At 41.9% G+C, this 27,773-nt stretch overlaps 1 protein-coding gene across 2 annotated transcripts in view; it reads right to left on the bottom strand.

Moving 5' to 3' along the window:
• Window positions 1-1,788: 1,788 nt before the first annotated feature.
• The window catches only part of PREX2 (phosphatidylinositol-3,4,5-trisphosphate dependent Rac exchange factor 2), a 201,557-nt gene continuing 175,572 nt past the window's right edge, over window positions 1,789-27,773 (bottom strand). The window contains exons 38-40 of one of the 2 annotated variants that reach the window (XM_075270399.1): window positions 12,262-12,364; window positions 6,506-6,573; window positions 1,789-2,325 (exon numbers count right to left, since the gene is read on the bottom strand). In XM_075270399.1, coding sequence (XP_075126500.1) covers window positions 2,280-2,325; window positions 6,506-6,573; window positions 12,262-12,364 — 217 coding nt within the window. In that variant the 3' untranslated portion in view covers window positions 1,789-2,279. Of the gene's footprint in view, window positions 2,326-6,505; window positions 6,574-12,261; window positions 12,365-27,773 lie in introns of those variants that run through there. The other variant, XR_012715440.1, reaches the window with a different exon arrangement.

The raw sequence follows: 27,773 nt of genomic DNA, 5'->3' as shown, positions 1-27,773 counted from the left end.
GAGAAGTTTGAATACTATTCGCTCATCTCTAACATTGACCTACAACTCACCAGTAGACATTTTGGTTAATAGAGATGGGCGAACCTCTCAAGATGCGTTTCTTTTTGGGTTTGGATATGGAAAAACGAATGGTAACAAGCGGACAAAAACTGAGTCTATCCATACAATGCGCTGACTCTCTTTTACACATTTAACAAGCTACAAAGATGAAACTTTTTTTTTTAAGGGAAAGGTGCTTGACCATGGATTTTTTTCCCTAATTTTTCTGGTCTAAAACTGGGGTATGTCTTATAGCAGACGTTTCATGTTATCAACAAATATGGTATATAGTGAACACGATCAGCTACTGTTCAGTTCAGACCTTCATCTGATGATGGACCCCGATCAGTGGCCCTTCACCAAAAGTAGTTGAGTAGCCCAGGGCATAGGTACCTTTATGCCGATTGCACAATAATATAATATATAATAGCATAATATGTGCAAACCTTTGTTCTTGTACTACATTATGACTAGAGATGAGCGAACAGTAAAATGTTCGAGGTTCGATATTCGTTTCGAGTAGCCCCTCAATATTCGACTACTCGAATCGATTATAGAACCCTATTATACTCTATGGGGGGAAAATGCTCGTTTCAGGGGTAGGCAACATTCGATCAAATTATACTTACCAAGTCCACGAGTGAGGGTCGGGCTGGATCCTCCGAGAAGTCTTCTCCGTGCAGCGTCCCCGCGGCGTCTTCCGGCTCTTCATTCACTCTGCCAGGCATCGGGCCTGGGCAGAGCCGACTGCGCATGCCTGCACTACAAGCGGATATGCGCAGTCGGCTCTGCCCAGGCCCGATGCCTGGCAGATAGAATTCAGAGCCGGAAGACGCCGCGGGGAAGCTGCACGGAGAAGACTTCTAAAGGTAGGAGAAGAACCAGCGTTGATTGGCCGACTGTATAGCATTCGGCCAATCAATGCTGGTTCTGCATCAAACTTTTACATTCGAATAGCGAGTGGTACTCGATCGAGTACAAGTATTTCGAATACTGTAGTATTCGATCGAATACCTACTCGATCGAGTACTACTCGCTCATCTCTAATTATGACTGCAAATGTCAACCTGTTGACCAAGTCTGATGATAGGGATCAATGATTTTGTTAGCTCAGAGTATTAGACCCATTAGACCCATGGTCAGGCCAGGATTTAAGCTTGTATAAAGCCATCTAACAATAACATATCCACCTAAGGGTGGGTTCACAACTGCGTCCGGTCTTCGCTTTCGAAGGAGACAGGAAGGAGACAGGAACCAGCAGTCAGTTTTCAAACCCATTCACTTGAATGAGTTTACAAAGTTGTCTTTGTGTCCGGTTAAAAAAACCCGATTTCGACGCAGAGAGGCAGAAGACAACTTTGTAAACTCATTCAAGTGAATGGGTTTGAAAACTGACCGCCGGGTTTCCGTCTCCTGTCCAGTTTCTCTCAGCAGAAGACAGAAAACCTGAAAGCGGAGACCGGGCGCAGGTGAGAACCCGCCCTTAAACATGCCCAGTATTTTCTTTTAGGACACCCTCAGGTGAACACAATAACATGGCTTACAAAATCTATAAAGGAAGCCAAGTAAAAGGTAATTTTTTTAGTACTTGTACAGAAGGTCAGAGCAGCTGCACACAATACCTACTACTTATACTACACTCATAATAAATAATTGACATTGCAGAAATAATAATAAAAAAATAAGCAAAATAATACAATATGTATTTTCTTAATAAATTTCAATCTATATTTAATGTATTGCCCAAAATGTTTTACATTATTCAATTAGTAATAAAGTTCCTATTTGTTCAATTTCTTCTATTTAGCAAGTCTTGAAGGGAATGTCCGGATGGAATAATAAAGAGCTGTGCTTTAAGTTCTACAGAATTATGACATATATTATATATGTAGCCGTTTATTGATAGCAAAGTAGATATAAATGTTCCTTTAGAAATATATTTCCTTTTGCACTGACATAATTAATACAAATATTAACGTAGGTCTTGTCTGTACTGGGAAAAAAGACGTGAAATGACAATCCAAAAACATTCAATGTCCTTGTTGATTTTTTTTACAACACGTAAGTGCTTCATCCAGTGGGATTCCAGTGTACAAAAGATGCCGCTGGCGAATAGTCCTTATAGCTTCTAATGAAGTGTCTTGGCCGCTGAAGGAGATTTAGCTCCTTATATACTGAATATCCACATTTGCAAGAACAGTTCTATTAAAATAATCCCCTTGATTCCTAAGTGGGTACATTCAGGGTTCATCATCAGCAGGAGGCGGCTGGCATAATCGGTACAACCTAGAGACATATAACACACAGACGGAATGAGGATTTCAGTTAGGGTTACGTTTTATGGTTATATATACATTGTGAAGACTGGATAATATTGAGTATGTTAGAGGATATAATGTAATAAATTAAAGCAGCAGGTCCCTTTTTTTTTCACTTGTCCCTCCGGTTTCTACATTGGTGGTTCAGTGGGATGGTTTAAGGATTAGACTTATTACTTGTACTATTCTGAAGATATATTGCCCCAGCATTGCCCCATGTCATCTCTTTCTTATCTGCTTCAGGTCTTGTTTGCTGTACTGGAACTTTGCCTTTCAATATATTCCTATGGAAGGCAACAAGGCTCTTCTCTTCAGACAGTGACCTCAGGCAGCTTTTAAGGCTAAGGCCCCACGGGACGTCCCGCAGCAAAAAAGCGCTACCGGAAAAATTACAGCGCAAACGCATCACGGATCTTCCCGCAGCGCTTTAGACAGAAAGTTTGCAGAGGTTTCCTACTGTCACATACATGTCCCTCTGAACCAATGGCTTCTAATGCATATATTCAGGGGTGAACCTAGCTTTTTTGCCGCCTGAGGTGGACGACAGAAAGCCCCCCCCCCCCCCCCGAGGAGGGGGAGGAGGGGGTGGAGCGGAACGGAGGGGGTGGGGCGGACGGGGCGGCGTTAGCGGGCAGAGAGCAGGCAGGGAGAGGACCTGCTCTTTGCTAAGCGTGAGGGGAGGCCGCTGGAGCAGCGCTGCGTGCACAGGGCCTCCCCAATCTACCGCTTGCTTCCCGTGCCGGGCTGCTGAGACGGTAACGCTAAGCCAGTCCAGGACAGCTTGTCTTGGACTGGCTTAGGTCAGAAAAAACTGACGCCCCCCCCCCCCCCCCCCAGGCCCTGGCATAGCGCCGCCTGAAGCAGTCGCATGAGGTCGCCTCATGAGAGGTGCGGCGCTGCATAATATTATATATGCATATATTACATGCATTAGTTTATTTAAGGTAAGGCAATGCATGACATCATAATGGACCTTCATTAAAATGAATAAGTAAACCCATCGATATTAATGTATTTTAAAAACAGCTGTCACATAGCCATTTTTGACAATTGTGTGAATATAGCCCAAGATATATATATAATCCTTCCCCCCACGTAGGATGTAAGAATAATCTGATCAATCTGATTTTTATGCCTCATTTCATTTTCCTTCATAATTCTGCCTTTTCCTTCTCGGATATGGCGCTGTAGCTTTAGATTTAATGTTCTCCATGAATGCCAGGGAGATAAGTCAGTCTGATATAGGTGATGGGAAATAAAAGTCAAGTTATCACAAAAATACTTGTTAGATTGAAACACGGGTTGAGGGGATTCACTGGTCTCAGCCATGACATTTTTATTGAAGAGATTCATTTTGGTGCCTGTGATATATATTGCTTTCCCTGCTGGTCCTGCTGTGATAGACTGTAGTAGGGAAACTTCTCGCATTCAGATGCAATGTGTTAAGCAAGAAATGACTGGTCCTAAACTATCTATGAGATATGGAGAAATCTATCCGTGGTATTTAAAGGAACCATAAACTTTTAGCTGCTTGTGACCCAAATAACAACCTGAAACTAGAGGTATAGATAAAAAAGCCGGACCCCATGGACCAAACACCCCTGCAGAATGGTAGGCAGTGCCCATTACATTGTACATTACATAGTATAATGAATGGCGGCTACTATGTATATACTGTGCACTTGTTATAATATGGATTAAAGATCTTAAAGGGCCTTTTATTCTCTGGAGATTTGGCTCCCACTGATCTGACACTGCTTACCGATCCGGCTGGGCCCACCAAAAAAGATGAGCACCTGCTATCTATGTCCAGGTGTATGCTTTACTTGACTCCATTTAAAGGGGCATTTTGTAATACTTTCTATGCCAGGTTTTTTCTGGTGTAAAAATGTTGCAAAAAAATTGCCAGTTGCGAAATAAGACGTCGCAACCGAGATTTCTTTCCCCCAAAAGGGTGTGATAGAGCGTGCCGAGAGTGGGGCTGTCAGCCCTGCCAGATTGATTATCATTTGCGTCTTAGTGGAAATGGAAATCTATGTCCATACTAGGCCCTGTGGAGGGTGCAACTAATTTAAGAGGAGCTATGCGCCGATTGACATAAGTAAGGTATACCCTTAGGCCCGGTTCACATCTGTGTTTGGTATTCTATTTGGAGAGTCCACTTGGGGATCTCCCGAATGGAATACCTAATGCATTATAAAAGCACATGGACTCCATAGACTATAATGGGATCCGTGTGTTTTCTGTGCAGTGTCCGCACAAGTCACATGGAGAGGAAAGCAGTTCACAAAGTACTTTTCTCTCTGCATGTTCCATATGCCTGGCGCTTACTACATGGCCTATGGTGCCAAGGGATTTATTTTGTTGTGATTTTATTTTTTTACAATACACACAGTATAACTATCAATCCAATCTAATAGGTTATCTGTGAATCAGTCCATAAGAAACCGACCCAAAGTCTTGACATTTGGTTCTCATTATTGTATCATATAGCCTGGGCCTAGTAATGGATCCTTTGGTATTCTGCTGGACCAGTCTCACCCTATGCATGTAAAGGTAGTGATTTTGATAATAGTACTATATTAGAAAATGTCTCTGCCTGATACAATAAAAATCATAAAAAGAACCTTAAATAAAAATCTGAACTTAGAATATGAGAAAAACAAACAATACGAGAGAAGACACTGAGAGCAGAAATATACAGCGCTCTCTGGGCAATGGTTTAACAGTGATCGTAGAAGTAATATCAACATATCATTGTCTGGCCGGTCAAAGTTTCCCTTCATTACAGCCAGGACCCTGCTGATTTCCTGCTGTTTTATTGCACTGTTTGTTTACTATTTTTATAAGTAATCATATAATATCCTGTCCCTTGGCTTTTTCCAATGCAACGTCTCGCGCACCGGCAGAGCCGAGCCATAGATCTTAGAATGCAGACGGTAACTTCTCCCATCATATAATAAGATGTATGTCACCTCAGCTTCTCTGTAACATTTGTTATTCCTTTTATCTATTTCACAATATAAAAACACTTTGCAAAAACCAAGCACTGTACTGAGGACAAGAACTATTTTATCACAGGTAACAAGTATTAGCAATGCACGTCCTTGGTTTATGTAAGGGCTTCTTTTTTGGGGGGTCATCACTATCGATCATGGCATGTTGTAGAATAAATTGTCAGAATCAGAGTTAGCTCTGATTCAGGGTGCTATCTGTATAATATAGCTGGCACCTATACTATATGTCCAGCCCAGCAGAAAGGGGTTAAATGGTTGAGTTGACAAACGTCAGGATTCATGTTGCCTAAGTCACATTCTGACCTTATGATCTGTGTTATGTTATTCAGCCGAAATCAAGATCTACTAGATCAAGCAAGGTTGGACAGGTCCAAGAGAGTATCAATGGATCCTCCTAGGTGGGCATGGTTCTGGTACAATTATGGGTCCCTACAAGAACTGGTCTACAGTGGTCCAGTATAAGGCAGCTCTATTGGAAGCAAACTTAGCCTAGGGTCTATTCTTCATGGTATGAATCTCACATAAACCAACAAATCATATTATTGTACATTATGTGCTATATGTGATAAGATATCAGCAATTTTTCCAGTGCAATTAAAGGTGGACATTGATATGTTCTGTATAGATGGAGGACATGCCCAACTTCTGGGTATTTGATCCCAACAGTATCTATACACACTTAGGGGGTGTAAAAGTTACACCATGTTTAGCATAGGGTAGATTTATTATGCTTTTTGCATCTTTTTTCAGACTGTGCCATGCTTGGAACTTTGCTGATATCTGGTGTAAATGATTAGGAAATATATACCAGCTACATACAGTACAGACACATGGCCTGGTGAACAATGCACCTCATTTATGAGAACATGTATGCCTAGTCATAAATAGGGTGCACCTTTCGCTGCCTCCAGGGCAGATCTTGGACCCATTCCCATACCTGACTTAGTGACGCCTGCCCTGATCTGTGCCTGTATACAGATTCTGAACCTGCGCCGACTGCCCTGACCTCCTGCCTGGCCTTGCTTGATTTGATGAGCCATAGGAGCTAAGGGCCACATCGTATTGCCCATATTGTTATGGTATAGTAAATATGTGGCATGTCTTATAGTGATAGTATATTGTATACTGTACCTTGGAGCAGATGTTGGTGTTCTGTCCCGAACACCTAAATTCTTAGCAGTGTTTTGAACCCTTGCTCCCTGCAAATGAAAAATAAACCAATTCAAGAAAAGAAGGAAAGGGATATGAATATTTATACAGAGTAAAATATCACACTGTCTGGTAATGACTGTACAGAAATGTAATATACATAGAGGAAAGGATGCATTAGAAACATATTAGTCTTCGGTAAGATACCATCCAGAGCATGATGGGAGCTGTAGTACATGACTGCATTATATATTACCCATAATTAATGGAGTCATCTGAGGACATGCTGGTGAATGATGAATGACAACATATTACAGGTACGATGGCGGAGATAATAAGCTTGTTAATTATATTACTATTGTAGTGTAAATGGAAGGTTTCCTGTGATGTATGGATCAGGTATGGTCTCCGCTCCGTCCTCTTCCATAGATGTCATTAGTGACGGAGATGTTAATGCTTTCTATAATGCATAATTACCGACCGTCATTAAGTTTAATGAAATTTAAGCCACAATTTGGGCCTTAATGAGCTCATTTGCATGTAATTCCAAGTAATAACTGTTTCCAGGCATGCCTGGACTTATAAGCTTATACAATATCAATTATTTTAGTGACGATGCTAGGGGTGACTTTGTACAACAAAAGAAGTCCCTAAAGTGTGGTGACTTCATAGGAATGATGATGATGACGTCTTATTGGGTGAGGAGTGGTGGAATCACATGCGGGGACATGATGTGTACTGAGATACAAGATGCGGCAGCCCTATAGCTATGGCACTGTTATCCACAGCTGCTGCTCCCTGAAACAGGGATGGACCATTCAAGAGGAGTCATATTTTCTCCTTGAGACTAAGGATCCAAGCCAAAAAGCACTGCGGAAAAGACTATGGCGGAAACGCATCAGGTGTAAGGTTGAGCCGATCTTGAGATTTCAAGATTGATATTAAAATCCGATTTCTGATCATTTTCCAGCCGATCTTGATGATGATCTCGATCATGAAATTTGCTCGATCGCCGATCGGAATCCGATCTTTTCCGATCCCGATCCACAACCCTAGTCAATGCTTCTCTATGGGAAAAGTCACTTTTATGGTTGAGCCGATCTTGAGATAACCTCCGATCTCGATCCCGCTGGAAAAGATCGGGTCGGAATTCCGATCGCGATCGTGAAATTTACTCGATCGCCGATCAGAATCCGATCTTTTCCGATCCCTATCGCTCAACCCTAATCAGGTGTTTTGTTTCGTAGCACTTTTCACAGAAAGTCCACAGTTTTCTGCCCCTATTATATCTATACACAGTGTTTCTGTAGGTATAATTGACATGCTACAATTTGCAAAAACACTAACATTTTTGAAATTGCAGCATTTCTGCTGCAGATATTTTTCTGCAATGTGTAAATGGGATTAGCCAGGATCCCATCTACTTTGCAGGTACTATAAAACGCTACTTTTTCGTAATGTTAGGCCCCGGCCTAATGGGGTTTCCCATGAACATAACCATATTTAAATTTTTAGATAATCTAAAGTTAATATTTAGTTAATACTATATACACTTAGTGGCCAAAAGTCACAGGAAGGCGTGTCCCAGTGCCGGTTGTGTCGGATATGACACTCAAACAGTGTGACGTGATGTGGCCTATGGTGCTAGTGTCACCAGGATAGCTGAGCAGTCTGATGCAGACAGGTGTCTTGTGAACATGGCTGCATGTTGCAAGTTAAGTGACTTTGAACATGGGATGATAATTGGTGCAAGACGCATGGGGCATTGCATTTTGGAGATGACCCGGGAATTTGGGTTTCCGAGGTCAACAGTGTCTCGGGTGGACCTGCAATATCGCAGAGACAACATTGGCAGCCACATAAACTGGCGCTCCGGTCGACCACGAGTGTTCAATGAACGGACGTCAGGTCTCCTCTGTAGAGTCGTATGGGGCTCTCAACGGTCTACTGTGGGTCAAATCGCTGCCAATTTGAATGTGGGACACCAGGACCCCATTTCCACCAGGACTGTACACCGAGAACCACACTGCATAGGCTTCAAAAGTCAAAGCCCGATCCTTGTCCCTTTGCTGACGCTGCAACACATAGCTCGAAGACTGGCATGGGCCCGCACCATCGTCATTGGACCATGGAACAGTGAAACTTTCTATAATCTGTGACTTGTTAGAAATCCAGCCCTGATTTCCTTATTGTAGCTTTGTTATCAGGCAGGGTCACTATATGAATGACAATATTTTTCAGCCTTAATATGGAAAACATGGCGGATTTTCTGACCATTGAAAGGTCCTTCAGTCATGGTCATATCCAAGACAACAGACTGTCACCACCGAGATCTATAAAGAAAATTGTTAAATCTCAGCAAATTTCTGAATTAATATTTGAAAAATATTTTTTTATTATCTACAAATTGTAAAATGGTTAGGTTCATGGGAAAACCCTTTAAGACTTCAGAGCAAGAGGATAGTAATGCAGATATGATGATGTCATATAGAAGTTGTCAAGTGAGTCTTTGGTATCCCAAATAAGACATGTACTGGAGGGTCCCCTTTATAGCTAATAATGATACAGATGATGATGTAACAGGTGGAGTGTGACAGGTGGTGATATCACAAAGGGTGCTGGCACAATATATCAAGCACTACTAGCAGCAGCTGCCTCGTAGCTACAAATGCTGAGCACCAATCCAAGGGTGGCTTATCTAAGTGATATGGTAAGTCCCCATCAATGTTCCAAAGCAAGTAATGATATCAGAGGGCAAACATTGCTGTCTTGGTGATGTCATAGTACATTACATAATTGTTATCAGAGAAATGGATAAGTAGAAAAGGACACTGCCTGCGGTGATGTCATAGTAGTAATGAAGTCATAATATATAACATTAATGAGAATGTCTGGCATATCCCCTTTAAGTTCCCAAAATGGGATGTGGCATCGGAGGTGAAGATTTAACAGATGGAGGCATCATGATCAGTATTATCACAACGGGTGTCAGCCCTAAAATATTGCACACTGGCACTTATTATTGCAGTCCATGCTTCCCATTTAAGGCCTCCCGTGGCTGTGATGTCACTGACAGACACAAATTCAAGAGGCATGAGTGGGAGCCACCTTGGCAGCCATTGTTGGGTACACTATAGAAAAGTGGCACTTACTATTTACGCTTCATTCAAATCTAGATCGGAGTCTTTATAAGAGACTTCGTTGCAGATTCCATTGCAAATCAGTGGAGAGAAAAGTCCAACATGGATTATAGGTCCGCGGGAGTCTATGGGGTCCACCAGTAAGTGCTTTCTTAGTGAGTGGGCTCCCACGCCAGATACGAATGATGGAGAGCACGGCACAAGTGTGACCCTAGACTTAGGGTGCTCAGACTATTTTATTTCCAATCAGGGCCAGACTTCTAGATCTATGTTAACAGCTATAGCAATTGTAATTGTTTTCTAGATACTACTCGGCTTCACCCCGGATATACAGATAACAGTTTCCAGGAATTATGTTAAATAGTTAAATAGTATGTACTAAGCTATAAACAAACATAAAAGTGCTAGAATACCAAAGTCTCACTCCTTTAGAAATAGACTTACTGAAGTGTGTTTTGATCAAAGCCAAGACTATTGATTAAATCATCAGTGTTAACAGGCATTGCCAAAAATTGCATTAGTGGTGTATCCATTACAATAAGTGCTGATGTCAACAGGATGTCTTTTTCAGAGATTCTGAACCGGTTTTCTAATATAAATCAGTAAAATGTCCAATTAAATTGCCACGCATAGAGGAAACTCTACGGGTAGAATTGGCCTTAGGGTTAAAGTTGATTGGATGCTAAATGACTATATAAAATGTTAAAAATCAATTGTCTTGGGCTAATTTGCAACTTCTGTAAAACCTCAACACAATCCACCGAAATTACATTTTTCTAAGGCAGAGTTCATCCATAGTAATAGTTATTATATTGGGGTCAAGTTATCAGGAAAACCCTTTTCTATATCCCCTATAAGGTCCAAGACCCTAATCTTTGAACTAATGTGAACCCAACCAGAGTGGCCCTGACCTTGGCAAGTGTGGCACTTCCATGTATTACTTAGATAGTCTTTCAGTTGAATAGTTGACTGGACATTGGGGGAGTTTCCAAGGCTTCACAATGGGTGACACAAATCTTTGGGGGTTCTGAGTAGTCAGATCACCACTAATCTACATGGATAGGGAATAACGTCTTAAGATGATCCAACAAAGTTTTCGCCCCTGGATGCTTTTCATTTGCGGTATTTACAGACATCAAGACAAGGGGCACTTACTATAAATTAAGGAATTGACTTTTTAAAAAATTCCAAATACATTTTGGATGGTTTTCAAAAAAGCTATAGGGTTACATGGAACCTATCAAGAGTTTCATACTGACCAAACCACAAACCATGAAATAACCACAAGCTCTATAGCTACAGACATTTATGTCTCACTATGAAATACTACAGCGTTTCATAGAAAACACAGTAACAGCTGGGAAAGGGGAGCAGAGTGTTAGGGAATTGCTTGGACAGCAATTCCCCAGTAGCTGCTGGAAACCCTGGGAAAGGGGCACAAGTGACAGTGAGCCCTAAGCTGAAACCCCCCACTGTCCCTTTCTGCTTGCCTGGTCCTAACCTACGTAATAGGTGGCAACTCGGAGACTATGCCTTCCTATATACGTGAAACACAAAACGCGGACAAGACAAACAACAACAAGGGAGGTCAGCTAGCCAGGGGTCAGTAACAGACGAGCAATGCAGTGTCAAAATCAATATCCAAAAGAGTAGTTAATAGGGAAAGCCAGAGGTCAAGAATCAGAATACAAGAATAAACAGCAAGAGAAAAGCCAGCATGCACAAGGCAATAGCAAGCATCAATGTGAATGAGAGCCAAGAATACATAGGGAGGAAGAACCTGCCCTGGAGTTGATAGGTGGATAGTCCGTCAATCAAAGGGCAAGGCTAAACTTAACTATTAGAGGAGCAGAGGGAATTGAAGGTGAAAGCATACGGGTGTGGTGAAAAATCAATTACAGAAATAGAGCCATGTTCACACAGTGCGACCAAAAACTCTAAGCAAGTAATGAAACTGCACACGCCTCCTGCACCGCAGCATGTGAACAGAGGGAGGCGCAGTGACCCGAACAGGCAGAGACGTTACACAGAGACATCAGGGCAGGTTCCTGTTGACCTTTCCCTACATAACGTGGCTTCATCGACAAGAATCTTCCAGTAGCAAATACTGAGAGACTTGTGAAACTGGCAAGGAGCTGCCCCTAGGTCTCCTCTCCCAGTTTCGGGCTCATTTTACTATAACTTTTGACACTCTCTGTTGCATTCCTATGTACTATTTGTTTAGTTCTATAGCTATGTGAAGGATAGGGAGGATATGAAGCAGAGGAGTCGTCACAAAAACTGAACTCTGACCCCTACAAAAACATTATATAAAAATTAATCAGCACAGGATTTTGATTCCAAAAATGACTATAATAAGCCAGAATTCATTATAGACAGAACAAAGTGTCTGGCTCAGCACTGCCCAGTTAAACACTGATAAGGTAATTGGACATAAAATTATGATTTTGCATCTGAATGTGAACAGGTGTGCCTTTGATGTCAGCGCTGCTTTTTGGACAGTCCACCCCTTGCTTTGATGGAACTGGGTGGCATTCGGAGGTTCATTATCACCAGCGGGGAGTAATTGTTGATCTCTTGACTGAATGTCTGACAAACCTGTTTTCTCATGACATCTGTTGCTTGCATGATGTAGCGGGGAGGCAGCCCATGACTCCGGGCGAGAATAAGAGCCTGTTCAAGGGTGACGCTCAAAGTGCATCTGGAACAGAATAAAATAATAGACTGTGTCAGCCTGAATAGGAGAAAATAATGCACTATAATGACTGTAGCAAAGAGCACACATTAGGATACATCTGACCATTATATCAGTATGTAACGAAAAATGGAACCAGAAATGGTTGTGCTACATAATTTTAAGGCATTGTCTGCAACGACAGGCAAACGTCATAGTGAGGTTTGTAGCAGTGTAGTGGATGCTTACAAGCCGGCTGCATACTCTTTTGTGATCTGTTACTAGTTACTTCAATCTACAAGAAAAACTATGTTTAAAATTGAATATACGTGAATATTTTTCATCTGCTTTTGGCCACGTTGTAACCTTCATTGAATTAATGGATATTTGTATGAAGATGCAGCTCTGGTGCGATACAATGTAATTTTATGGGCTGGAATAGTTGCTAGCGCAACTGTTGTGTTCCAAAGGTTTAGGCCTAATAGAGGTTGAATTTGACAACTTTCCGCCTACAAGTATCATTTGTTCATTCCATGAAAGTTACAAGCTGTAAAAAAAAAACAAAAAAAAAAACAGTTTGGTCCAAAAAGGATTCCAAACAGCTACACAGCGGATACACAAATCCATCTTTATAGAAGGATTAGTAAATGGGTATACATAAAAAAAAAAAATGGACAATTTGGTAAATTGTCAATTTGTGTCTGTTTTTGACAAATCCGTTTTTCCCCCTTCTTCAGGGTGGGTTCACACCTGCGCCAGGTCTCCGTCTTCTGCCTGAGAAACTGGACAGGAGATGGAAACGCGGCAGACAGTGTCCGCCCGTGAGCGTCTTCTGGTCTCCCCGTCGAAACCGTTTTTTAAAAAAATTGGACACAAAGTCCTGCATGTCCGACTTTGTATCCAGTTAAAAAAAAAAATTGTTTCACTGCGGAGAGGCAGAAGATGCTCATGGGCAGATACTTTGCAAACCCATTCAAGTGAATGGGTTTGAAAACTGACTGCTGGGTTTCCATGACCTGTTCAGTTTCCCAGGTAGAAGATGGAAACCTGTAAAGCGGAGACTGGGCGCAGGTGTGAACCCCGCCCTCCTTCTGACCATGCACAGAGGGAAAAACGGCTTGCATTACTATCTATTTGTAGTCCACCTTCCAAAGATCTCAATGTTAAAAAAAAAACAAAAAAAAACAAAAAAACAGATGAATGGCTGTCCGTTTGGTATCCTTAGTTTATAGACAGATTTTGAGATGGCTTCAAAAACTGATTTTGCATGGAAAGCCAAATGCTGATGTGAACCCAGCCTAAGCCACCTCTAACCAACTCCATCTCATTGAATCCGTCAATAAGCACCAGTCCGTCGTTTCTGATGCGGTTGGAATTTCTCTAGTTCCACCATACCCAAGCAATAATTTCTGTTTACTTCAGCACAGTTATGCTCTGTACTTTAAGGTGGTTGTTCCAGGGCTGGAGAAGACATTCAGAGACTGCCTACCTGACAGCAGAGAGCATAATTGTGCAGAAACTAATTGGAAGGATTGCTCAGGAATGGTGGGAGCTAGAGAAAAAAATTCCAACTGTGCTAGAATCAATGGAGTAGCTCCTATGGGAGGTGCAAAGAGTTGGAGTTGGGGGAGGTGGTCCTTCTTAAGAATTCACACAACTTTGTGGTTTTGTGACTTTTTAAATGGCACTTACAAGAAGAATTGTTGAGGTTATATAAGTAATGCATGGGAGGTGCAACACTTGTTAAAGTCAAAGACCCTCTGGATTTTACAGATTTTGGCATAGATACACAGGCTAGCAGAGGATGTTCCAGATTTCTAATAAGGCCACAAACTCATTGCATCCTTCAATAGGTGCCACTACACTATTTTGGGACAGTTGGAATGTTTTCTCTACCCCCCCCCCCCTTTCCTTAGCAATTAGTTCTGTTAGTTTCAGTGCACTTTATGCTAATTAGGCTGTCTACTGTAACATGGGTGGTCCTTGGCCTGGTACTTGGGATTGCGCACCTGACAGTAGAGCGTTTAATTAGCATATTAGGTACTGAAATTAACAGAAATGATTGCTCAGGAATGGCGGGGCCTATGGAAAAAAAAAATCCCACTGTGATGAATCAGTAGAATGGCACCTATTGCAGGATGCAAAGAGCTGGAGTTGGAAAAGGTGGTGAAAGGTCATAGTAAGAAGGACATACATTTTTGCATAGTGATTTCATACTGAATCCAAACAAACAATGCAAATAGTCATAGACTTCTATAATAATCTTTAATTATCCAGGAATAAAATTACGTTCTGCCCTGCAACAAATCTCTGATACTTTATAACTGAGGTTAAAGAGGGATCAGTGACTTCCATTTTTATTGCCGGCAAGTCATGATAACAAATCAATAGTGTATAAACCTCAAAGGCTGTAAATGATCAGATTACATTATAAAGCTATTAACCTCACCTGTAACATCTGATACAGACTGATAGCCCTATAGACTGCTCTTACTGTACCAATGAGTATAATGTAATCATATTCTATAAGGTAGATATACTGGCATACTACTGATATATAATATATATTACGTCCTTGTGTACGTGATCTTTATAAAGCCAATCTGATGTTTGGATAGAAATTTTTCATATTTAGATGACTTCCATGGGGCTTATTAAGCTGAACTGCTTGTGATCCTGAACAGCCCCCCTTACAGAATAAGAAGCATCTGAACTAGACTGTATTATTCTGCATTAGACTGTTGTTGTTTCAGTAAGGTTAACAGGTCCTTGGGCACACCGGATAGACTTATACAGGGGGCCCATCCTCCCCTCCAACAACACTATGACCATAGTACCCATAATGGGGGTGTTTTCTTCTTGACCATTGTTGTGCTAGAACCTGGGCCCATTGGGAATCCTCTAGTACTCTGGTGGTCAGTTCCACACCAGTAACACCGTTGGGTCTGTATTTCTGAATAGTCCAAACGTTAAGTATGCTGTGTTTTTTCATCAATCACAGAACACACAATGATTCTGGTTATATTAATGGATTCTAAGTTTTACTTGAAGACATTTGGTTGATCGTGAACAGTGTGTATACTGACAACCGACAGACATGGGTTTTGTGACTTAGTACAGAGTTTTCCCATGTTTTAAAGAAAACCATCTCACAGGGAAGTGTGAAGATGTGACCTTTCTCTACTGGGCTGCATGCCTACAAAGCTGAGAGGAACACCATATGTAGGTATCTTTTTCAACACCTAATTGGCATTGACACCCACTAGTTCAGTGTTATTGCTGTCTAAATAGGACGTGACATATAGAGGTCTATCCAGGTGATCTGCTCCTTTGAATCGGTTACATCTGGTCGAACTGTGCAAAATAATTCAATCAGGCTTAGGGTGTATCCACACATTGCAGTCATGTTGCAAATTACTGGAAAATTACATAATGACTGCAACATGTGAACAGAACCTTAACATACAGACCATTCTTAGTTCTACTGTAGCTTTTCTCTAAAGTCAAAGATAAATATTAAGCAAAGCCACATTATATATATTATATACATTATATACATACTGTGCCTTGAGAGAGTATTCAGCCCTTTGAGCTTTTCATCCTTTTGCCACATTTCAGGCTTCAAACATGAAGATAAGAATATTTAATTTTTTGGGGGAAGAATCAGTAATAAGTGGGACACAGTTGTGAAGTGGAACGAAATTTATTGGATATTTTAAACTTTTTTTAACAAATAAAAAACTGAAAGGTGGGGCGTGCAAAATTATTCGTCCCCTTTACTTTCAGTGCAGCAAACTCACTCCGTTCAGTTCAGTGAGGATCTCTGAATGATCCAATGTTGTCCTAAATGACTGATGATGATAAATAGAATCCGCCTGTGTGTAATAAAGTCTCCATACAAATGCACCTGCTCTGTGATAGGCTCAGGGTTCTGTTTAAAGCGCAGAGGCGGAAGTCGCAGCTCGGCAAGCCACGGAATCCGCCTGAAGAAATGGCAGCTTGCTTCTTTTTTTCCCACTAGCGGCAACATGCCTCTAGCGGAAAAAAGAACGTTAGTGGTCTCCATAGACCACCATTGTATGGAGGCGGATTTTGAGGCGAAATCCGCTGCCAAAATCCACCTCCTTTCCCCTGTGTGAATTAGCCCTAAGGGGGTCGAATAGTTTCGCAAGGCACTGTATATATATATATATATATATATATATATATATATATATATATGTATGTATATATATATGTGGAACATAAAGATAACACAGTTAATACCGGTACTCTATTACTGGGCATTAAGTTGGGCCTATATTTATATCAACCAATATTAAAGACACCATCCATTTCACACTAAAATGTTCGCCATAAATACATAAACCATATTCAACATATGACGCCCTCTTTTTTTTCAATTGTTCTGGGATGGTTCCTCAGATTCCCAGCCCCCTCTTTATTACTGTAAAATGCCTTCCACCTTCTCAGGCTACTCTATACACACTGTGCTTTTGTAGTCTGTAGTCTACCCTTTACCCTTCCCTGGTCAATCCAAGAGCGGGGGGGGGGGGTGATTTCAGCCATACTGCTCACTATTAGGCTCTATTCACACAGAGTAACGCCAGGCGTCATTTGTGTGTAATTTGTGTGTCTTTTCCGGCCGTCATAAAACGTTTACATAGAGTTCTATAGGAAAAGACATCCGTAATTTACGGCCGTCATTTACGGCTGTCATTACAATGACAGCCGTAAATGACGGCCGTAAATTACGGACGTCTTTTCCTATAGAACGCTATGTAAACGTTTTATGACGGCTGTAAAAGACACACAAATTACACACAAATGACGCCTGGCGTTACTCTGTGTGAATGGAGCCTTAGAGACGAGAGAGTACTAATTGAAACGCACCCATGGCAATGAATGGAGCCGGCTGCGTCGATTCATTCCTATGGGTGCGTGCTATTCGAAACTGCCGTTTCAAATAGTACTCGCTCATCTCTACTCACTATACCTTGCCTTTGGATGGGTCATTCAAAATCAGAGGGGAAATGTCTCAGCCTACCACAGTGGGGCAAATTTATTATGACTGGCGTATTGTGCACAGCCTGACTGGCGCATTTATGAAGAGGTTGTGACCTCTTTATAAATCTGTCGGATATGTCAGTGCCAGCATGGATATCCAGATAGGAGCTGGCGTAGATTTCCATTCTAACTCACACCAAGAATCTGCCAGGAGTTTTAAAAAATCAGTTTGGTTGAGGCACCCCCACCTTGGTCTGCCCTCATCCTCGCCCACATTCACAGGATGTGGCGGACGAGGCGTAGCTCAGGGCTTGAGGCGCATGTTTGGTTGGGATGTTGGACCCCTACCAATCAGATACCTGTGAACAGGTAATCAGTATCCATTACTCTTGGGTCTAAGTTAACTCATTTACGACTAAATTTGTGATAAGTCTATCCATTACCATGACAAAAGGGTGTCCTTCTGGCCGCCAACTGGACAATATAAAAGTCTATGAGTAACAGAAGACACTATGGCACCGGTCACAGGCTTCTATCGGATGTACCGTATATGTCGGGAGCTTATCTTGGCGTACCCTTCAAATGAAGGCCATTAAACTTATGTGAACACAGACTAACTCATAATTTTCGTTTACGGTCCTTGTATCATCAGAAGCAATTAGTAGAGCTGATTCGTATGAATAATGTGAACAGCTCCATATTAAACTGTGATGAAATAAAACACTGAATTAAGCCTTCAGCTGCATATTTCTTTATAGCATGTCATTTCGTGAACAAGTAGGGTATAAAAGAACTAATAGCAGCGTTTTGCTTAGGCAAGTGAACTTAGGAGAGGATTTTCAAGATGTGAATTACACTGCGGCACATAAAAAGTCATTTCCAAAGATTAGATTGTAAGGCTTTTAGCTGAATGAAAAAAGCCTGGCTTGTGCACAGCTACCTCTGAGAAGACCTGATTCACGGCACCCCAGACACTGGCAATACTTACTCAATGACTTGCCTCCGGCTACTGCAGAATAAATGCTGCACATATTCCTGGTGCTATGGAGAACAGTATGGAACAAGGTTGCAGTAAAGACTTGAGCTAGTCAGCCCTTTCTAGAACTATATTACTGTACAAACAGCGATCTCCCCCACCCCTTCTCGCTGGAATCGCCTGACGTTGCTTCGAATCAATATACAGAGCTTTTAAGATTCTGTATATATTATCATACAAATGATTCTTTGCTTGGATTGTAAACCTGAAAGGAAAATGTCTCCGGCTGCAATATCAACACTAAATTATATTTTTATAAAAGCGTTTGCACCATCTGGAACAAAATAACCATTAAAATGTAGCGCAGAGAATATGTGGCATCTGCGGCTCGCTTGTATCATGGCTGACAAACTGAGCCTCGTGTATAAAAACAAGAGGACGCAAAAGTGCCATGTAGACACATTCTGTTTTATGGCTTTTGAAGGAACATATTAGGAAAAAGTTATGCCTAGTTCAGGGCTGGAGGGGGGCTTAGTACAGTGATTCTCTTTTTGGGTACCCATACACATTGCGCTGACATATTCCAAGGTGCTGTGCAAGGATCATTAGTACCAAACAAAGCTAAAATTATAAATTGAAACCACTATTGGACTAAAGGAGAGTCACCAAGTCCACAAATAGCAGGAGGAGAGTGTTTAGGAGGAGCGCTGTGCAGTTAAAGTTCACGGACCCCATTATAGTCTATGGGGTCCATGTGCTTTAACTGCACAGTGCTTGTACTTGCGCTGATAAAAAATCAGCTCCCTCATAACCGCAAGCTGCCAGCTCTACTGACTAGCAAAGACGAGCCTGCGGCAAATTAACGCTGGTTCTGCAGCAGGCTCGTCCTTGCTAGTCAGGAGAGCTGGCAGCTTGCTGTTACGAGGGAGCTGACTTTTTCTCATAGGAATGAATTGGCCAGCGTTGATTGGCCAGTGTACAGCACTTGGCCAATCAACGCTGATTCTTCCGGACGATCGTCTGTGAGGAGGCAGAGTCTAAGATCGGACCACAATGGAGACTGTTGTGGTCCGATCTTAGACTCCGCCTCCTCACAGACGAATACCGTTGTATTCGATCGAATACCTACTTGATTGAATACTACTCGCTCATCTCTAATGGTCGATCCTTAAGGGACATAGCAAGTGAACTGAATTACCCAAAATCGACAGTGGCCTATGTGATTACAAAGTGGAAGGTGACTGATGATTGTCAGAATGTGCAGAAGTTGGCAGACCCCCAAAACTGGGAGCTAGAGTCCGACAAGTGCTGGCCGGAGAAATTCGGAAGATCCACACCCAACCGATGGCTCACAAACACCAAGAGTTTCACCAGGTATCAGGGAGTATTGTGTTGATCAATATCATCCATAAGGAAACATCTGCTGGGGTCTACCAACTATTGAATTGGAAGAAATGTTGTTTTTCTATTCTACCACAGGTGTCCAAATACTTATTGGTAGACAGTGTATCTTTATAATGTTACTGCAGAAGTCAGAAATTGGCCACCTATAATCCTACGTCTACCATACTATATATAAACTTGGTATCTAGAGAGATTACATCTTGAGTGAATGGTTACAATCTGGATACATTATTGCTGGCAATAATAAAATAATTCTCTTCAGGAATGCCATTCACAATTTCCCCACATATCTTAGTCTGATAAGCAGTTATGATAAGGTCACGAGAAGGTAAAAGGTTTCTCATACATGTAACAATTCCAGTTTGTTTCCTGTTTTGAGGCACAGACATGGCAACGACATAATTATAGTAAAGTCTGTACACGGCCACGCTCAGGAGAAAAGTCCCTAAATGTCCGTGGCTTACTCCATTCCAAGCTCAGTTTGTTTATACTTTCGCTACTTTGTTGTATTTCTGGTAAATCTGACAAACTTGAAATAAAAAATAGAAAAGATAGCCGCCATGTAACAAACCCAAAGGGGTAGTGGAGTAAGGACTCATGACTTAAAATGGGATGAAGAGGAGTTAGGTCATAGAAAGTTTAGTGTGGGTTCAAGTGAGGGCCAGTGGGTGGGGTATACGGCATATTTAGTAAATAGTGGCTGGTGCTGAGCAGGCATTAGACTACAGGAGTTTGAAGAGTCAACTTGTCCTGCCCGCTCTCCCTTAATATGTTCCATTGTCATGGCGGCGTGCACAGGAGGGGTCTTTGGAGGCACAACGGGGATGGAGGACTAAGGGGTAATCTCCACCCACTTGGGAGTATGGATGCTGGTGGGAAAACCTGAATGGATAACAAGTCCTGTGGTCAGGGGTAATCAGGACTTAATTGCCCCTGGGCTAGGTGAATCACGGCCGGGGGTAATATTCAGAGGTGGTAGTGATGCCTCGGGGGTGGCGCCTTCAGAGGCCCCTCCTTCTTGGAGGGGATGTGATTCCTAGGTTTATATTGCTGGGATTGGATGGTTATGTAAATGGACAGGTTGGGGGATAGCTACCCGGCTCAACTAGGCCATTTTTATAGTCATGAGTTTTGGCTTCCATTTATCCTTATGCTGAAAAAAGTGATATACGTGGCTACTTTATGGGGGCGATGGGCTGACTACTGACTAGCTGAACTGGTCTAGGTTTCTGTGGGTACCGCTTTTTAAGTGGATTGGATTTATGATTTTTGAGTCCCCAAGCAGACCCGAAGAACAGAAACTTGAACGCAGGTATAATCCTAGCGTTACTTTGTAGTAACAATCATCCTTATTTAGGACTGTAGATATATTGAGTTATGATATATGGTAATATAATTGCATATTAGGCAAATAATATATAATAATGTATAAAACAGCATATAAAAACCCCACCAGTAATAATAGAATAATAAAAATGGTCCATATATTAATGCCACATATTCATTAATGAAACAATGAGCCCTGCATTTCTCTCTGTTCGGGGCTACTGAACCCATTACATTTCATTGCGCTTGCTTATGCTAAGTATATATTTGATCTGAGTGTCCACAAATATTTGCCTTCTTCAAAATCCTGCAATTTTAATTTTCTATCGCTTTTTATCAAAACTGGAAGTCAGTCTCCCTGCAAAGATCCATATATTAAAAAAATCTTTAGAGATAAAAGCAGCAGGGATTTACTATTAGATGTTTCTGCGCTTTCCAGGCAGCCGCTGTAACTAAGTAGGGATACACTTATAGTGATATATGACATGACAGACATGATGATGTAGATAGAATGAGCTCCATCTTCCTCCGTCATTGCTGTGTATCAGTTTTTCAGTCCGCTCTTCTGATCCTATGACCCATTACAGTAACCAATGAAAATGAAGCTGACGTGAGCTCAACGTAATTCTGCTCCTTTTTTTACTTTTATGCTGTGCGAACAAGTTTTATCATGTGTTTGTGCGTATACTGAAGCCTATCTGCGGAAAGTGGGCATTGTTTGTCTGTAGTAACATTTTATGGTGCATATATGATGTGCACATTATTTTTTAGAGGCACAAGAAAAGAGGCAGCAGCACTTCAGTGTAAGGGCAAAAAAAGATAAAAGATCAATGGTACAGAGTACGGCTGCAGGGTCTGGATACATATAGTCTTATTGTAGTCTTTAAATGGGAATTCCCATCTCAATGAGTCCCCATAGGTCAGGCTTGTGTTTAGAGTCTGGATATATTGCTATGGGGCTGGCTGGGTTCTTGAGAGTGCACTGTGTATGATTATGTACAGTCAGTGCTTAAATTGGGAAAAAATTTTAGGGGGAACACTGGAATAATTAACACCCCCCCAGACACCAACAGACTGACCCCCCTCCCCCCATGCTCACAGTGTTATGCTTCATAGTGACCCCTGCACACAGTATTATGTCCCATAGTGGCCCCTCTACAGACTATTATGCCCCATAGTGGCCCTTGCACACAGTATTATGCCCCATAGTGGCTCCAGTACACAGTATTATGCCCTATAATGGCCCCTGCACACAGTATTATGCCGTATAGTGGCCCCTACACATAATATTATGCCCCATAGTGGCCCCTGCACACAGTACTATGTCCCATAGTGGCCCCTGCACACAGTACTATGTCCCATAGTGGCCCCTGCACACAGTATTATGCCCCATAGTGGCCCCTGTACAGACTATTATGCCCCATAGTGGCCCCTGCACACAATATTATGCCCCATAGTGGCCCCTGTACAGACTATTATGCCCCATAGTGGCCCCTGCACACAGTATTATGCCCCATAGTGGCCCCTGCACACAGTATTATGCCGTATAGTGGCCCCTACACATAGTATTACACAGTAACAAATATCCAGGCACATTCGGCCTCAAAATACCCCTGACAAATGTACATGGGTCAATGACAACTTGGTAATAAAACTACTTTCTGTTCTGATGTTCACTGTCATAAATCAGAAGAGTTAGAAGCAATGTTATCACCTGGGGTTCTCCTAAATAGTAGAGCCATGTATTCTGTTATGTGAACACATGCCGTGAACCAGGGATTACAGAAAAGATTCATTTCACAAGCCTGGAAAAAGTGATAAAATTCTGTATTGTTTATACTGTGTGATGTATTATCAGCCATCGCCAGTGCAGAGAAACCTCTTTTCAGACAACCATCCAAAATTGTAGTAGAAGGGGGTCTTTTGGCGGGTGTTCCTTTAAAAACTAAGGTCAATATACATTGGGAATAAAGGATGTCAAAATCTGAACTGGATAAATGGTGATCTTCTTAGAAATGTTACTCTATGTATTGGATGTGTACTGTATGTAGAAATTGTGCTGTATGATCATTGAATTATAATTGTTTTTATAGGTCATCATTATGATATTGGTGGGGGTAGGACCCCTGCCGTGGCGGCTCTCAGCAAATGATACAGAGAGAATGGAGAAGGAAGTAGACCACTTTGTTATGTGTGTAGTGTCCAGACCAAGGTACTGGCTCACTTGAATGGATGCTAAGCTGCAGTGACTCAATTCTGCCACTACACAGAGAGTGGAGCTGTCTGCTTCCTGCTCCATTCTCTGTGTATCAGCTGCTGAAAACAACTCATTGGTGGAGTTGCTGATGTCAGACCCCCACTTATGTGATATTGATGACCTATTCATACAAAAAGACATTCCCAAAAAACTGGCCGCACTACTGGGACCCCCATGAGCACTAGGATGGGAGTTCTGAATCATTTACTTTTCTTCACCACATAACTGCAGTGAGGAGGAGGTTGAATGCCATAAGTAAGGGCTTAAGAGACACAAACCCACTGGAAGAAGCTGAGCTCTAAACTTGCAGGTTCACAAGCAGACATATCAAAAATAAAACAATCAAGAAATGAATGGACATAGCCGGCATGCAGGGGGTTAAGCGACCGGCCACCGGCAAAGTGTACGTGCCAGCTGCTTCCATTCATTTCTATGGGAGCATGCTGTTCGGAACGGCTGATCCGAACAGTATTCGCTCATCTCTAATCAACAACATAGCTCAACTCAATCCTGTCTAAAGATAGATGCTGCCAATTCATTTAAAGACTATGGGGTTGATGGAACATTTGGGGTTCTCTATTCTCGTGATCTAGGGGTCCTAGCGGTGTGGTCCCAGCAATCATATATGTATCATCTATTGTGCTGAAAGATGATAAGTGAATTTTGTGGAATAAGCTCTTTAAGTCACGTCTATATCTTTCTGAAACACTGCTTGATGTAATGTCATATTATCTTAAATGCATCATCCATCTTTATTAATAGCACACAGCATTATATTTGACCTGTAAAAGCGCAATTGTCAGCAGCAGTATGCATCTCATTAAATGCCAAACCAAGCCTTTCCCCATAGGCAGCAAATCCCTATACACTTAATCCTAATATAACAATATTGTTCTACAGAATGAATTCCACATTTGCTAATCATACAAATCCACTGCGAGCAACCAAAGTAAACATTCAGAAAAGTTCATAGCCAAACATTATTCTACATTATGTCTGGAGCGGTTTAGTACAATCCAAATGATGTCTATTGTACAAGCAATTTGACGTGAATTACACTGAGACATATAAATACAGATCTGTCATAAAAAGGAATGACATAACGCAGCTCATCGCAATAATCCAAAGGCACAAGGCTTACCGAATCAGCAAAATCTACAGTATAGACCCCAAATACTCAAAGCAATTTCCATTCATGCTGAATATCCATTCTATTTCATTTGAATAGAAACCCCCAGATCCCTAAATAATCTGACGCATCAACGAAAATGTGTGATAATAAGTGCAGATCACGGTACAGTCACTTGGTAAAAAACAGCAGCGTCCCCTGGGTAATAATGTCAAGACCACAAATGTGTCCACGGGTCCCTTTCAGCCCCAAGCAATCTATATAAAGCTTCTCTTGAAATCTTAGATCATCCTGAATTGCTGCGCTCGCTCTGTGCCAACATAATCAACTTAGCATAAGTATCACGCCGGAGAAGCGGAGGCGACGCCATACACTGACCCCCTCTGCTTACTAAAAGTGCTGCTTCATTCCAGCCCTGCACAAGTCTCCGTATAGTCACTGCGTATGGAGATTTTTGTATTCCCTCTCTAGTATCACAGCCCTCTGAATTATTTAACACCGAATCGATCTCTCATGTCAAACAAAGTTTTCGATTCTCTCAAAATAAAGAACAAGTTATGGGGTGACAATAAAAGCTGTGACGGAGACTGTGAGAGAGACTGCAGAGAATTTACTAAAATAAGTATGCTATCTTTCTGACACAAAAGTGGCACATAGCACTTCGTGCCAAAAATGTGGCACTTTTTCCATTTTTTGACCTGCTAGCTTCGTATTAGAAAAGTAGGCAGAGAAAGGCAAAGGTAAGATTGGCTCGGCTAGATAGATTCACTATAACTCAATCCAGAAAACTGCCTAACTGCCTAATATCTAATTTACTTCAATTAAAACAAAATCTATAATTACCTATATCCCTGGTCATGTGACCGCTCCAGGGACACTTTCTGATAATCCGGTGACATTCCATTTCACCGCTTCCGAAATGGAATGTCACCATCACTCATCTGAATCAATACTTACCAAGCCTTCTTGTGTCCAGGAACAGCTCCTCCCCTCTTCCTCTCTGCTAGTAGTGGCAAAATAGGTTAGCTAGGGAGACATGGAGTGGGTGTTAGGGGCTAGTAATGGGAGGGATCGCTAGGCTAGTGAGACAGGGGGAGTGGATGGGATAGGGGGAGTGGATAGTAGTGGATGGGATAGCTAGGCTAGGGAGATGGGGAAGGGCTAGTATTGGGCGGGATAGTTTAGCTAGTGAAGAGGAGTGTAACGGAGTGAGAGAGGAGGAGGGGGGGCTGAGTTAGAGGGAACTAGTGTAGAAGCTACTCAGGAAGCTGCACAGAAAGAAGCTACAGCATGTGAACAAAGGCAGAGGATGCAGCAGCAACCAGAGATACCCAGAAATCACTCCAACACTGCTAAAGATATATGGGTGCACTTATTAACCCATCATTAGCACTAACAGACCTTTCTAAAAACCAGATTTTCTTCCTTGAAAACCCTGGGAATACCATAAGCCATTAGAAAGCTATCATCCTGCTGAACTCAGTGCACTTTTTCTTTTGTTTGTAGCTTCTTCAGTTGCAGAGATATATTGGTGCCGTTAGTTTTGCTACTAATATCTACCCAATGCCAATACTTTTGTTATTGTGGGGATAACGTCTATCCTTAGGGAGAGACCACCTTGTCAGGTGTGTGGAGACTTATACAGCCATAGTTGCTCCACTGCAAAGGAACATGGGAAGAATATGCAAATCTGTCTCCCAAGATGTAAACAGGGAGACAGTGCCTCTGTTATGCTCTGTCAGAGGACTTTGCACCGGACATCACTTGTGAAGCAAATACTTCCAAGTATCGCCCCCGTTGTCTCCTCAACCCGAGAGGTTGTCACTGACAGAAGTGGCTGCCATATTTTGGATGGTATAATATTTGCAAGAAACTGTCGAAGGCTGAGGCCCTACGTTGCCTTTCCACCACCGATTAAGTTCTGGCTCCGACTTAATATTTGTTGTTATTTTCAACCTGGCAACTTCTTCCCGACTACGACTACATGTAGACACTGCACAATTCGCTTCTACAGTCCTATGAAAAAGTTTGGGCACCCCTATTAATCTTAATCATTTTTAGTTCTAAATATTTTGGTGTTTGCAGCAGCCATTTCAGTTTGATATATCTAATAACTGATGGACACAGTAATATTTCAGGATTGAAATGAGGTTTATTGTACTAACAGAAAATGTGCAATATGCATTAAACCAAAATTTGACCAGTGCAAAAGTATGGGCACCTCAACAGAAAAGTGACATTAATATTTAGTAGATCCTCCTTTTGCAAAGATAACAGCCTCTAGTCGCTTCCTGTAGCTTTTAATCAGTTCCTGGATCCTGGATAAAGGTATTTTGGACAAACAATTCAAGTTCAGATAAGTTAGATGGTCGCCGAGCATGGACAGCCCGCTTCAAATCATCCCACAGATGTTCAATGATATTCAGGTCTGGGGACTGGGATGGCCATTCCAGAACATTGTAATTGTTCCTCTGCATGAATGCCTGAGTTGATTTGGAGCAGTGTTATCCCATCCCCGGCGTAACTTCAACTTCGTCACTGATTCTTGAACATTATTCTCAAGAATCAGCTGATACTGAGTGGAATCCATGCGACCCTCAACTTTAACAAGATTCCCGGTGCCGGCATTGGCCACACAGCCCCAAAGCATGATGGAACCTCCACCAAATTTTACAGTGGGTAGCAAGTGTTTTTCTTGGAATGCTGTTTCTTTTTGGACGCCATGCATAACGCCTTTTTTTTATAACCAAACAACTCAATCTTTGTTTCCAAAATGAAGTTGGCTTGTCCAAATGTGCTTTTGCATACCTCAGGCAACTCTATTTGTGGCGTACGTGCAGAAACGGCTTCTTTCTCATCACTCTCCCATACAGCTTCTCCTTGTGCAAAGTGCGCTGTATTGCTGACTGATGCACAATGACACCATCTGCAGCAAGATGATGCTGCAGCTCTTTGGAGGTGGTCTGTGGATTGTCCTTGACTGTTCTCACCATTCTTCTTCTCTGCCTTTCTGATATTTTTCTTGGCCTGCCACTTCTGGGCTTAACAAAAACTGTCCCTATGGTCTTCCATTTCCTTACTATGTTCCTCACAGTGGAAACTGACAGGTTAAATCTCTGAGACAACGTTTTGTATCCTTCCCCTGAACAACTATGTTGAACAATCTTTGTTTTCAGATCATTTGAGAGCGGGCTGTCCATGTTCGGCGACCATCTAACTTAACTGAACTTGAATTGTTTTGTAGAAAGAAATGGTCCAAAATCCCTTCATCTAGGATCCAGGAACTGATTAAAAGCTACAGGAAGCAACTAGAGGCTGTTATCTCTGCAAAAGGAGG

The sequence above is a fragment of the Leptodactylus fuscus genome, chromosome 4, assembly GCF_031893055.1.
Source record: "Leptodactylus fuscus isolate aLepFus1 chromosome 4, aLepFus1.hap2, whole genome shotgun sequence".
NCBI classification, from domain to species: Eukaryota; Metazoa; Chordata; class Amphibia; order Anura; family Leptodactylidae; genus Leptodactylus; species Leptodactylus fuscus.
Note: the sequence above shows the minus strand (reverse complement) of the source record. Positions and strands in the feature narration are given on the sequence as shown.